This window comes from Chionomys nivalis, chromosome 10 (genome assembly GCF_950005125.1).
Source record: "Chionomys nivalis chromosome 10, mChiNiv1.1, whole genome shotgun sequence".
NCBI classification, from domain to species: Eukaryota; Metazoa; Chordata; class Mammalia; order Rodentia; family Cricetidae; genus Chionomys; species Chionomys nivalis.
The window spans coordinates 43,956,745-43,971,487 of record NC_080095.1 but is presented as its reverse complement, the minus strand read 5'-3'; the positions used below and the strand labels follow the sequence as shown (position 1 = coordinate 43,971,487).

At 41.1% G+C, this 14,743-nt stretch overlaps 1 protein-coding gene across 1 annotated transcript in view; it reads left to right on the top strand.

The window, feature by feature from the left end:
• Susd6 (sushi domain containing 6) overlaps positions 1–14,743 on the top strand; it is a 98,829-nt gene that overhangs the window by 35,952 nt on the left and 48,134 nt on the right. Inside the window, exon 2 of the mRNA XM_057783022.1 lies at positions 9,445–9,669. Coding sequence (XP_057639005.1) covers positions 9,549–9,669 — 121 coding nt within the window. The 5' untranslated portion in view covers positions 9,445–9,548. The remainder of the gene's footprint in view (positions 1–9,444; positions 9,670–14,743) is intronic.

Below are 14,743 nucleotides of genomic sequence, written 5' to 3'. Positions count from 1 at the left end.
TCTGCTGTGAATCATGAAGAGAGTGTGATGACATAAAAGATCTATCTCTGGGGCCTAGAAACCAATCACTGCTGTTTCTGTCAAGCATGTTTTGCTACCTAGTCAAAACTTGTTGATATGCCTCTTCTCCCCATTTTATGCAATGATTACCTGTGGTAAATGCAGCTTGTGAGAGAAACCTGTTTCTGTATGGCTTCAAGGAGAAGGATATACATGGTTGTCTCAAGATAGAATTGACTCAGGAGGCAGAGACAGGAGATTACAAGTTCAAAGATAAAATTGAACATGGCATTTTATTTGGAAAACAAAAGAGCAGGGCATTCTTCAGGCAAATGGGTATTTAATTTTTCATGAAGCAGTAGTGCTTAGAGAAAAACCTTTAAAAATATTTTGGAATTTGGACAGAGCCTTATTTAAAGTTAAGGAAGGTTCTCTCTAACTCATTGGCTGTTTTTCATTTTGTTTGTTTATTTTTTTAAAATCTGAATTGACCTTGTAATAGTATTGAGCCTGATTTCAGGATGTTTCTAAACCACATACAAAGGCTGCCCTTTGGGAGTCGAGTGGGTATCAGCCATAGCATGATAAAAGAAAGGGCCCTCACCATCATAATCTGAAGTCTGCAGTTTCAGATCCATCCTATAGCGTGTATTTTTTTTCCCACCTCACCTAGTCCAATAGTATCAGTTTTATCCAGTTTGCAGATGGGAACCAAAAATGACGTTCCCTAGACCACCCAATTAATTCAGTCCAAATAGACCAAAGATTCTGACCTGGTCTATACTGTTCATGAGAGACACTTAGCTCAACAGTTTTCCTTTCATTGATAAGGAAATAGAAGCACAGGAAGTGAAGTTTTTGTCATAGGTCAGCCTGTCAGACCGTGGTAAAGCTTTTCCCTAAAAAAAGTGACTTCCTGACTACAGATTAGAAATTTATATGGCTGCGTTCCTTGCGCTCCTTATTTTCCTGTTGGAGTCAGTTTTGCTTTGTTCTTCTCTTCTGCTCTTTTCTCGTGTGCTTTCCTCTCACCTCCCTAGGCTCCTGCAGTGTTCCAGTGTTCCTTGTGTGTAGAGGCTTGGGGTGGTTTGGTTTGGTTTTGGTTTTTTTTCTCTCTCTCATTGTTAGGTGTTTGTTATTTTTGGAAAGCACTTTGGGAACACTGTGTACTAGATAGTGGGTAGAAATGTGCTGGTGGACTGATTAAACTCTCCTGAGTTTACTGCAATGAGGAGATAGATGCTGGAGTTTGGGCTTGGAAAATGAAAGGGGAAGGACTACTAGGGTAGATCTAACATTTCCTCCTTTTAGCTAGAACTTTTGTTGATTTTCAGATGAAATACTTTTGGGTCCCTCCTAGAAGACTTTGAATTCCTTAGACCTAAAAGGACCTTGGGAACCATCCAGGTCCATCCCTGTGCTCTGGGAAGAATAGATGGCTTGCTTGATGTCTAGCCACTGCCTAATGCTGAAGATGGACCTAGCTGTCTCCTATGTCAAGGTTCCTGCTGTAGTCAAACTGTTGCTAGGTCCTAGAAGAGAGGTGTTGGAGACCAAAAGAGAGGATTGAAGGAGGATATGGCAGTTAATGTGTCTGATCTTGGGAGAAAGTGTGATGCCCTGCGTGTATCAACAGCAATTCTTCTGGAGCAGCACAGGGGTATAAGAAATATCAAAGCAATTCAAGAAATCTGGCATGTTCCAGTAACTTTTAGGTGGCTTAAGAGGAAATCTGAGGGTAATTTTTATAATTAGGAGAAAATTAAATTTCAACAAAAGTTTGTTTTTAGCTAGGAATGGTGGAGCACAGCTATAATCCCAACAGTTGGGAGTTAGGCAGTAAGATTACAAATTCAAGGCCAGCCTGGGTTATCTTGCCTCCCCTTCCCCTCTCCACTGCTTTCTTTCCCTACCTGCCTTGAAATGCCAAATGTTCCTCAAATCCCAGCAGAGGGCATTGTGATAGTTGAAGCACTGAAGTGTGAGTGGCTGAGTGGAAGCAGAAGTTAGTGACCGGAAAGATCCACAGGAGGCATCAGAAAAACCTCTATTGTTTGTAGGTGTGGTGGGAGGTTTTAATGATTTCAAGGTGAATGGGAGTGAAAGGGGGAACAATGCAATCCCTTCTGGAAGGTGAGAGCTAAGGAAGGGGAGTCACTTTGATTGTTCTCTGGGAACTCTGAACTTCTTATCATTACATTATTTAATATAATCAACTGCTTCATTCTGTTTGTACTTCAGGAAATGGTCTTTGTCCTTTCTCATCATGTGGCAGGGAGAGGATTGGTGTAGGTGGTTGTTGTTCTAGACTCTCTTACGCTTCCTCCATTCCTTTTCATGTTAGTCTGAGACAAGAAAAGGCTGCAAATTTGTTCTCTTCCCCATTCCCTTTCCTGATTAATGGCTAAATGATTCATAGTTTATTGAAAAATTTGTCCTAAAAATTATATGTGAACTGAAGCTGACTGGCCTTCTAGTACATGGGAGTCAAGGCCTACTGAGTCAGGCCCTTGACTCCAGAGAGGAGAGCTCAATGTAACATAACCCCCACCCCTCTTCAAAACTGTGGCGTTCTCCCCAGGGGTATTCTTCAAGGCATCTGGGCAAATGGACAAAGATGTGTGCCTGGCTGCCTAGAGAATAGGGCGCATACTATTTCATGGTTGCTGCTTTCTCATGCATTGAACTAGTTTTGAAGGTGACTCTAGGGCACCTTTAACCTTTTCAGCAGGCGGTGTTATTAACCTGGAAGCATTTATGGTAACAGCAAGCAAGTAAGCCTTAACGAACTTTGGGCTCAAGTTGCAGGTTCTGGCTAAGATTGCACAGAAACCCCAGATCTAGTTTACAGATTTTTTTTTCTCTCTTTTTTTTTTTGCAGGGGGAGGGGGTTGACTGAGCTTCATCAGAGCATACTGAGATAATCAAAGCAAGCAATACCCCTCTCCCACTTTATGAAGGAGGAAACAAGAGGAGATGAGATGTGACACCCCAAAGTTAAAATCATAGCTTAGGGGCAGTATGGAAGCTTAGCAGCAGAAATGAGTGCTCATTACATTCAGCAGGATACAGTCTGCTGGGTTTTATTGTTGTTAGTTCACAGAGTTAGCACCTTGTTCTTATGGGGCTAGCCATCTATGTAGCTTATTGAACTTGTTGCTGCTGCCCTTTTTGGTGACAGCAGCTGGGTTTCCAAGAACGGAAACCAGAATAATGAATACAGGTTTTCCATGTCTTTTCCTGCCCTGTGTTTTGGAGGGGAAAGCACTACTTGAGGAAGACTTGGGTTTCATGAAGAGAAATGTAGAAGCAATAGAAAAGAATTCTATGGCAAATTCTATGGCTGAGATAAAACCTGAGAATCATTCTTAGAAATGGAAATAGAAACCAGAAAGCCTTGCTGCCTGGTGACAGAAGTATGACATACAAGTAGGCTCAGGTTCTTCACCTCTGCTCACCTATAATTTCAGTTGTTACATTCCTGTGAGGATGGATGAGTGCTGGCTTTGAAAACTGAGGCTTAGTTGTAGTTATTTCTTTTCAATCATATTTCATGTTTTAGTTTTGTTTTTTATTTTATTTTTTATTTTTTATTTTTTTTTTGATTTTCGAGACAGGGTTTCTCTGTAGTTTTTGGTGCCTGTCCTGGAACTAGCTCTTGTAGACCAGGCTGGCCTCGAACTCACAGAGATCCGCCTGCCTTTGCCTCCCAAGTGCTGGGATTAAAGGCGTGCGCCACTACTGCCCGGCTTATTTTATTTTTTTAAAGATTTATTTATTATGTATACAATGTTCTGTCTACATGTATGCCTGTAAGCCAGAAGAGGGCACCAGATCTCATTACAGATGGTTGTGAGCCACCATGTGGTTGGTGGGAATTGAACTCTGGACCTCTGGAAGAGTAGTCAGTGCTCTTAGCCTCTGAGCCATCTCTCCAGCCCTAGTTTTGTTTTTTAAATAGAGGATATAAGACTGGAGATGATTCAGTGGTTAAGAGCCCAAATTGCTCTTCTAAGGGGAACCAATTCAATTCCTAGTATCCACATTAGGTAGCTTACAGCTATCTAAAACTCTTAACTACAAGGGACCCAAAGTTTCTGACCCTCATGGCACATGCATGCACCTGCATGTACTTCCTATAGACACGCAAGTATACATAATTAAAAATAATAAAAATAGATCTTTTAAAAAGTAGAGATGTAGTCAGGTAACGCTATAGTGCACACCTGTAATTCCAAATTCTAGTTCTCGATGGGTAAAGGCAGGAAGATGGCTGTAAATTCAAAGATATCATGAGCTACACAGGGAAGGAAGCCCTGTCTCAAAAATAAATAGGTTAATTAATTCCATGGTCAGTAACATACCAAAAGAATACTAATGTGCAAATGAATCGTTTCCCCTTTTTGAACATTTTAAGTCCTAATATTTCTCTAGGGATAATGATACTGTGCTGGCTAGTTTTATGTTGACCCAACCCAAATTAGAGGCATTTGGGAAGAAGAAACCTTAAGAAAATGCCCCCTCCAGATTGGTCTGTGGGCAAGCATGTGGTACATCTTCTTGATTGATAATTGATGTGGGATGACTTGCTCATTTGGGTGGTGCCACCCCTGGTACTGTAAGAAACAGGTTGATCAAACATAAGGAGCAAGCCAATAAGCAGCGTTCCTCCATGGCCTCTGCATTAGCTCTCATCTCCAGGTTCCTTCCTTGTGTAAATTCCTGCCTTGGCTTTCCTTAGTGATAACTGTACTTGGAAGTGTGTGCTAAAATTCTCTCTCTCTCTCTCTCTCTCTCTCTCTCTCTCTCTCGTATACATACATGCACACTCCTGACCCACTGAGTTTGGGATTGCCTGCAGAAGCATGGGTGGAAGTTATTTGTGGGAGTATGGATGACTTTAGTGGTGACACTACTGATGAAAGTGATGCCTTCTCTCCCAGTCTGGTGGTGTTTGAAACAGAATCTCATTATGTAACCCAGGCTGGCCTTGAAGTTATAGTAGTTCTGTCTCAGTCTCTTGAATTCTGAAATCATAGGTGTATAGAACCATACCCAACTGAAGACTTTTTAAACTTCAGTTTAAAGCAGATAATTCCTAATTTAGATTTGGTTTACTGTATCGCCCTTTCTCCATAGTTACTGGATTTTCTTATAGCTGGTGGTACTCTGGGATCTTGGGAGTTGACGTTCCTGTTTTACTTCTGAAGCAGTAAACTTGACCATCCTTTACATAGATACTCATTAATTCTGTTTATGTCCCTCTACTTTTTTATTGATTGATTGTAAAAATTCACCCTTCCACTATTCTTTCTGTAGTTGATCAAGGATTAGGTGTCATTGGCCCTTGGTTCAGGTAGCTGCTTAAGGAGTAAGAGAGCACCAGCAGTTGGTGTAACAAAACAAATTAGGAGCTTGTACTCTTCTACCTCCCCACTTTTTATTTCCTCCCACAATATTCAAGAGTTTCACAAACATTTACAGTCTCCTGTCAAGTGCCAGGGCCTTTACAGGCTCTTAAAGATTCCAAAATGAGTGATTTACAGTTTCTGCCTTCAAGGAATCAGTCCACCAAGGTGAGACAGATGAATAGCTGTATGTACTAGCCTGTTCAAGCTAGTAGTAAAGGGTTCCAAGGAGCCAGTTCTGGGGATGGGCATGTTAGGAAGTGTCAGGAAAGGGACTCTTACTGGAGATGCTCCCTAGACAGGAAAGTCTTGCTATATTAAGTTGATTTGTATTTATCTCTTTGAACAATTAATATGGGTACAAAGTACAGGGCTTAAGAAGATTGAGAAAAACATTTAGTAAATGTATAGTAAGAATTTTTTATTTTAATTTTTGCTTCCTGATTTTTAACTACTCAGTTCCCCTTCCTAAAGGCAGTGTTTCTTTCTTTTCTTTTCCTTTTTATTGAGTGGGGCAGGGGGTTCAAGACAGGGATTCTCTGCATAGGTCTGGCTGTCCTGGAACTTGCTCTGTAGACCAGGCTAGGCTGACCTCAAACTCAGAGATTTCCTGTCTCTGCCTCCCAAGTGCTGAGATTAAAGGTGTGCGCCACCCAGCAAGGCAGTGTTTCTTATACATTATTCCTAAGGGACTTTTGGTACATATAGCTATGTGTGTTAACATACGCCTTTTAAAAACCCAAGTATGGTTTAGGTAGAGTGGTGTATACTGTGTAATCCTAGCACTTTGGAGGCTGAGGCACAGGCTGAAGAGTTAGAAGCCAGCCTGGGCTACCTAGCAAGGTCAACATCAATCTGGCCTACAAAGACTTCATCTTAAAAAACTAAAATATAAGTGTACATTCAAACTTTTTCACATATTAATTTTCGAATTCATTTCATATTAACAAGGATTGTAATGCTCTGTTTTAAGAAACTGAACAATATTATTTAGTGCACTATAACTAATTTAACCAACCTCCTTTTAACTTTCAGGTTGCCCCAGTCTTTTCCCTTTCTAAACAGTGTTCTGAGTATCCTACATATGTATGTATATGTTATTGCACATGTGTGGTTCTGAGGACAGATCTAGAATTAAAATCAATAGGTCAGAGAATATGTACTTTTTTGAACCTACATCATTAAGTTGCCTTCCAAAGGCATTGTGTATAAAATACAAATGTTAAGACTATCTTCTGTCAACCAGGTGATGGTGGTGCACACCTTTAATCCCAGCACTTGGGAGGCAAAGGCAGGTGGATTTCTGTGAGTTCAAGGCCAGCCTTGTCTACAAATTGAGTTCTCTGTGAGCCAAGGCTATACAGAGAAATCCTATCTTGAAAAAAACAACAAAAAACAAACAAAAATTATCTTCTGTCTCCACCAATTCTTTAAAATACCTTCCAGAGTGATCTTAAAAATAAAGATTTCCTGAGGCTAGAGAGATGAACCCATACTTCTTCCAGAGGTCTGGAGCTGCCATATTAGGCAGCTAACAAGTGTGTGTAACTCCAGTTTCAGAGGATTTAACACCATCTTATGACCTCCTTGGACCTCTACACTCAACATGTACATGTGTGTGTGTGTATGTGTGTATACATACATGTATACATATTTTAAAATAATAAAATCACAGAAAGGACTTTACTTTTATAACTTCCCTACTTAATATTCTTGTCATTATTACCTACAAAGACATACACACTTAACTCCTTGGCTTAGCCTTCCTCTGAACCTCTACCAGGAGTACTCTAATTCACCTGTATATGGTAACTCTGCCCCCACCTCCATATCTTACACATCATTTAGGACTCAGCTGAGCATTAGCTCCTCTGGGTAGTATTGTTTGACTCTTGATACTCATGTGCACTACCTTATATATATACTCACCACTTAAATATGTACTGTGCATGTGCTGTGATGTGGCACATGCAGTTGGCATTTTTGATGGTTCCCAGTTGTTGCTTTGAAGAGATGACTAAAGAATGTCTCATAGGGTTATCTAGTGTTGATGTACTGAAATAGTAGTACCATAAGGCTACTGTTATTAGCCAACTAACCCTGAGCATATCCTTTAACATCTTTGACTTTGAACACCCTTCCCCCTTTTTTTGCACTTGAAAGAAAAGCAGCTTAAAGATTCTTGCTCAAGTCTTATTAATGGTAATAATAATAACAGTAATGACAATTGGGGACTTAAATAGGACTGGGTACTTTGTCTGAATCTAAACCTTATATCTGTGCTATTTCACAGAGGTACCTGGGGCTAAGACCCATGAAGAGCAAATATCTGAATATAGCTGGGCATTCTGACTCTAATTACAGCCATTCAAATGTGAACAGAATCCACACATGCACAGACATACAGACTTCTCCATGAACCACTCTGTCTATAGGCTTCAAAGGCTCAAGTTAGTCTGAGTAAAAGCTAAGGATCAAAGATGCTGTTGTCACAATTACCGGGGGAAAGAGTTGAAACCCAGTAGCTAGCTCTCTGTTCCTGATCCCTGGCTAATGTTTACTAAAGGTTTTTATAACTGTTGTCTTTTAGACTGAGAGACCTCATCTTGCTGCTTAAAGTTGTCTTCTCTGGGAGGAGACATGGGTTTAAGTCAAGGCTTCAGACATATTGAAGTTGAGTCTAGTTAACATCTTTGGTCAAGGCTCAGGGAGTCCTTTATTGAGGTTGTAGGTGGCAGGCCCGCTAATCTGTGTCTATATAGCTTTATGTTGAATATATAGAACTTAAAAAAAAAAAACCTGAATAGCCAGGTGGTGGTTATGCTTCACCTTTAATCCCAGCCCTCGGGGGGCTGAGGCAGAAGAACCTCTGAATTCAAGGACAACTCGGGCTACAAAGAGAAACCCTGTCTTGGAAAACAAAACAAAACTGAAGTAGGCTCACTTTATAAACGTGTCATTAACCCAACATCTTCTCTAAAGACATTTAGAAAATAATCTTTAAATTCTTGACTACTGATTGATTTTATTTATTTGTTTGAGACAGGGTCTGCCTCACTGTGTAGTCCTGGTTGGTCTGGAACTCCTTGTGTAGACTAGGTTGATCTCAAATTCACAAAGATTTCTGTGTCTGTTCCTCCCCAACGCTGGGATTAAAGAAAGGTGTATGCCACCACACACGGCTTGGTTTCTTCCCTCCCTCCCTCCCTCCCTCCCTCCCTCCCTCCCTCCCTCCCTCCCTCCCTCCTAGCTTCCTTCCTTCCTTTCTTTCTCTTTTTTTAAATAATACTTTTTACTCTTCAGAAGCCAACCTGAACCAAAATGGGTGATGGGGCCAGTTAGCAACTACAGACTGTCTTCTACCTCACCATACTGTCAAGGATAGTCAATAAAATGTCACCCCTCTGGTCACAGGTATCAGGTCACAGATGTCAGGTCACAGGTGTGTGGGTTGAGCCTTGAATAGTTTTGAGATTCATGGCTGTCGAGTCAGGTCCTCAGGGGCTCCTTAGTCTCTAACAGGTTAGGCCTTTGTGGCCTTGGCTCCTGCTGCTGCATTCCTTCTCTAGGCGGTGTAGTTATTTCTTTAAGACATGTGCTCACTCTGTTTTTCCTTTTGGTTAGCTGAAGTTGCTTTGAGGCCAAGTGACACAGGCGTAGCAGCTCTGTGTCAACAGCTGCTTTCTGCTGGAGCTCATAAGTCAGTGGTCCTAGCAGAGCAGGAAGAAGTCTCTGAAAGCAGCACTGATTTGGCTAGCCCTTCAGGTGACATCCAGGTGAGCTGGAACTTTTTGCAAGGGTCTGACTCCTGGACCAGATTTCGACAACAGCTGGCAGCAAACTTTGGCAGCGCTCCAGGAGGAGCTGAAAACCCACTTCTGTGCTTGTCTCTTCTCTTGGCAGTAAGGATTCATTTGCTAGAATTTTTCCAACTCAGTGTGGGATTGTGGCTTCCTTGCAGAGTGTTTGCTTCTAACCAACTTATGGTTGAAATTTTCGCTTTACTTAAGTCTTTTTGTCTGTTTGTTTGTTATAGGTGAAGGTACTTCTGGCTGGCTTTAGGATTCTTACTTCTGGATTTTAAAGTCTTTCTTTTTAAAAAAACAAACAAATAAATAAAAAACATCGGACGGATAAAAGATGTGCCATGGCAGGATAGCACCAAAGAGCAACTCAGCATTTGTTGTGACCTCCGTGGGGCATGGAGTGTTTCTTCAGCTAGTGATCCTTAGCACCCTGCTTGGAGATGGATTAACCTCTGGTAAGTAAGTCCAGACTTGCTTTCTGTGTGTGGGAGGAGCCTGGGGTATGGGGGACTTGCATTTTGTCAGGCAGTTTGGGAAGAACTTTTATTTTCTTTTTTTATTCTGGAGACCTTCCTTTGGAGCTTAATGAGCAAATACAAAGAGGAGGGGGAACCTGCTGGTGATTACATTATCTCACTTCTATCTTCAGGCATGAGAGAGGTCTAGAATCCAGGGCATATGACATACAGGGAAGGAAATAGACTGTGGTTAGATTGCCTGTGTTCAGAGTTCATTCCTACTGTCTATGATCCTGAGCAAATCACTCTGTTACTGTGAATGTCTAGCTTCCTCGGCTGTAGAGTGTGTTAATGACAGTATCTACCTCCCTGAGAACTGTAAAGGAATCAATGTTGCATAGTAAACACTTAAGGATGCTCCCTTTTTGTTTGTTTGTTTGTTTTCTTGTTTTTCTTTGCCTTTTCTCCAACCGGGTACTTAGTTGAGATCCTGTATCTTAGCAAACTGACCACTAATGTTGAGTTTTGGGCAGAACCACTTAACTGTCCCATAGCTCAGTTTCTTCGTGTGCTAAACAAAGGAGTTGACCTTATGATCTTGAATGTTACTTCTAGCTCCTCAGTCTATACTTTGATGACTGAGAATTTTCTAATTGATGCTGATTAGCTGGAATGTTCCTAAGAGAGACTGAAAATTCAGGAGTGAGCCATTTTGAATTTGTTGATCCTTCTTGTTTTTAACAGTAATCTAAAGTCCCTTATCACTTCACTTTGTTCAGTATCTAGACCAAGCATTCTTTCCAGAAAGTACATATTTGGATGTACTCCACGGGCCATTGGATGATATGCCCAAACCATCTCTGTATCTGTTAGTCTTGATAAGAACATTGATGTTTATCAGTATTAGAATCGCTGCCAGAGTTCTTTAGAAAGACCTAGATGGCAGTTTTCTTGGACACATTCCCTGGAGAGTTATCACAAAGCTAATCTAGAAGGGGACTATAGTCAGATTTTTCTTTGGACTGTCGATAACAACATGAATACTTATTATTAATTATGAAAGCTCAGCCTTAGCTTAGGCTTGTCTCACTAGCTCTTACTGTGGCTCATTACCTCATCTCTCCATACTGCTCATGCTGCTTCCTCTGTGTCTGGCCAATGACTCCACGCTTCTTCCTCCCAGAGTCCTCTCTATCTCCAGAAGTCCTGCCTATACCTCCTGTCTAGCTATTGGCCATTCAGCTCTTTACTAAACCAATCACAACAATTTATCGTGACACAGTGTACAAATATCCCACAACATTTCCCCCTTTTGTCTAAATAAAAAAGAAGGATTTTAACTGTAACATAATAAAACTATATACAATAAGAACAATTATTAATTAAGAATTATTTTTTTAAGAATTAAGAATACTGGACATTATAATGTCCAATCTATCTATATTTGGTAAATTCAGAGAAATTTATTATCTATCCTATCTAGTTTTGTACCTAATTGACTTTCTATCCTAACTTGCATTGCCAGCCCAAAACTATCTTTTTGTGCCTTAAAACATTTTCTTAAATAAGCAGGTTAAACTTTTGTGTCTTTCAACCTTATATACTTTACCTCTTTTGTTTCTTTTCTGAAAACTATAATTATAACAATTTAGTCTTTAACCCCATAAAAGATCTGAGAAGGAGGCAGTTACCCGATTAAACAGAAAATACAGAGCAAGCAATTTCCAAAACTAAGAAATGACAGAGATACCTGGTTTCCTGGACGGTCAGCCAAGGTTCCTCTGCAACGTAGGGCATCCATCCTTGTCCTACAGGCATAGAATATCTGACAAACTTTTTTGTGAAGCAGGAGATTTTTTGAAGGACTGCAAAGCTCAGCAGCCACCTTTTTTTGTGTTCAGTTTGTCCAGCATACTGTCAGCAGTTGAGGCAGGGGCAGTTTCTTGCCCAGTGGCTAACTTGGCTACAATAAAAGCAAACTCCATATGGAGATTCTTCAATTCCTATCCTCCTTTTTAAAAATAAATTGGTGCTACCAGGAGCAGATGTGTCTTATTGTCATGAAAAGTCTTAGGTTATTAAAACATCTTTTTAAAAAATATTTTATTTTATTTATCTGATCATTTTGTGTATGTCAGTACACCACTTGTGTGATCCTGGAACTGGAGTTACAGACAGTAGTGAGCTGCCATGTGGGTGCTGGGAATTAAACCTGGGTACTCTGGAAGAGCAGTCAGTGCTCTCAACCTCTGTGCCATCTCTCCAACCCAAAACATCTTAAATACCATATTCTGTTGGTCTCTGAAGTGTTTAAAAACCACCTAGCTGTCTCAAATTTATCTCTGCTTATGTTGCTTCCTCTATGTCTGGCTGACGGCTTGACTCACTCTTCTTCCTCCCAGAGTCCTTTCTGTCCCCAGAAGTCCCACCTATATCTCCTGCCTAGCTATTGGCCATTCAGCTCTTTATTAAACCTGTCACAGCAATATACCTTCACACAGTGTACAACTATCCCACAACAGGGGACTTAAGTGGTGATGAGGTGCCTTATTTGTGGCTGTGGTCTTCTTGTAACTCAGTGCTTGCTCTTCCGTTACTTATCATTTCTATTACCCTTTTACCCACATACACTGATAATAGAGCAGGCTCACTACTTATTTTAGTAAGTAACATTCTTCTGAATTGTTGAGAGAAACAGTTGTTGATTCCATGTTCCATTATAGCTTGCCCTAGCATTCACATTCTTTCTTTTCTGTTTCCCTTTCACCCTGTTCTGGGTCATACCTTTCCTTCCTAGCCATAATGAGGAACCTCAATATACCACTCAGCACTGTTGATGATTAGGACTCCATAATATGGGATCATGCTTGTATGAAAAGGAGCATTAAAAGTGATAGGTATAGAAATACAGTAGGAAAGTTGTCTTGCTTGCTGCTCTTGACTCTAGAGCTAGCAAACTCTGGCTCCCATGCTAACCCTCCCCTCCAGCTATATAGCCAGAGCTGGTCTGGAAAACTTGCTATAATGGTATGATGCATGTTGGCCTTGAGCTCTTTTCTTTGACTTCTTAGTGTTGTGATTACAGATATGTACCACCCACCATGCCTGGCTTGCTACCTGCTTTGCATGACCTGTATGTTAACTATATTTTTAACTTGTTGAAAAAAAGCAGAAAAGTAATATTTTGTGACATATGGAAAGTATATGAACTTTAAATTTTAGTGCTTATAAGTAATATTTGAGTGGGGAACATGGTGTGTTCATTCTTGAGTATTTTCTGTGACTACTTTTATGCTATAATGGTGTATATTAAAAATTAAAATTTATTTTAAAATTAAGAGTTAAATAGATACAATAAAGACCAAATCTGAATTATTTGGCTCTTTGCCTATAATTTCAACATTTAGGAGACTGGACAGGAGGATTGTCCATGAGTTTAAGGCCAGCCTGGGCTGCAGAGTGAGACCCTGCATCAGACAGACAAAAGATTTGGTCCTTTATTCAAAGTTCTGCATTACCTGCCCCTCCCCCCCCCCAGTTAGTTTATACTCAATAACAAATGGTGTTCAATAGGTATGTGCTTGAATGGGACAGCTGTCAGAGCTAGAAGGAAGGGTTAACTTCTCAGCTAGATTTCAGAGGTGGTACATTTGCCTGAGGTCTTAACAGCTAATGGTAGGGCCAGGGACAGAACCTGGACCAGTGCCTAGGACACTCCTGAAACCTGCCTCTCCCAGAATTTCTCCAGGAAGCTGCCCTAGCATGTTAAGCAGCAATATTGGTAGCGGAGTATCAGAAGCCTTTAGCCCTTTTAGTTTCATTAAAGCCATCTCTCCCAGTCCACCTTCCTTTTTATTGGCTCTATGCTTTCTTCCTTCCATTCCCTACCCCACTTTCCCTCTACCCAAGGTTTCAGAGTAGCTAGATAAAGGGATTGTTATTCTTCAATGTAGAGAAACTATCTGTTTATAATGTGGGCCCAGACTAGAACTAGAATGGAAAAGTTGAAACTTATTTTTTTACCCCTCCCTATTGCAATGACTCCTTCCTCCCCTACCATCCTAACATTCAAGCCATTTTTATTCCTCAAAATGTGTACTATCTGGTAGCCAAGTGCAGACAGCTAGATGGGGCTTCACCATTCCTAAGATCCAGTGTGCCAAGTTGCTGCCAGTGTTTCCCTCTGTGAAGTGGCTTCTAGGGGAGGGTGATAACCGCCCTTTTGGCCTGGAAACCTAGAGCACACCTGCATGGCTGTGACATAAGCAGTGTGCCGAGTATATTCACAGGAAACCAAGACTCAGGTACTGTGAAGCTAAAGAAAGGCAGTTCCTTTCAGGAAGAGCCTCTGCTTCCCCCTTGTGTGCGCGTTTTGTGAGAATGCATGTGAATTTGTAAGTTCTTGTACCCGAAAATATGTATGAAGAGGCCAGAGCAAAACAACTGGTGTCTTCCTCCATCGTCCTCCTGACTGACTTGAGACAGAGCCTCTCACTGAACTAGGAGTGCTGTTTTGGCCAGCTGGCCAGTCAGTGAGCTCTCAGGATCCCCTTGCTCCACTCCACAATATAAACACACATTTTATAGGCTTTTATGTGGATGCTAGGGATTCTCATTCAGGCCCTCAGGTCCTTAAGCTTGTATAGCAAGTGATCTTAACTTACTAAGTCGTCTCCTCCAGACCTCCACCTTCTTGATTTTTTTTTTTTTTTTTTTTTCGAGACAGGGTTTCTCTGTGGTTTTTTGGAGCCTGTCCTGGAACTAGTTCTGTAGACCAGGCTGGTCTCGAACTCACAGAGATCCGCCTGCCTCTGTCTCCCGAGTGCTGGGATTAAAGGCGTGCGCCACCACCGCCTGGCACCTTCTTGATTTTTATAGCTGCTCTTGAATACCCAGTTCAGAGATAGCTTAAAGGGAGAGTTAGTAAAATATATGGCCTTGTTACCAGTGTGCCCTACTAGATAACAGACATGCTCACATGTCACATTCATGGCTCTGAGAATCCATTGGCTCATAGGTAATACCTTCCCCAAAGGCGTGCAAGCCTAGTCTCCTGATTATAAACATCTGT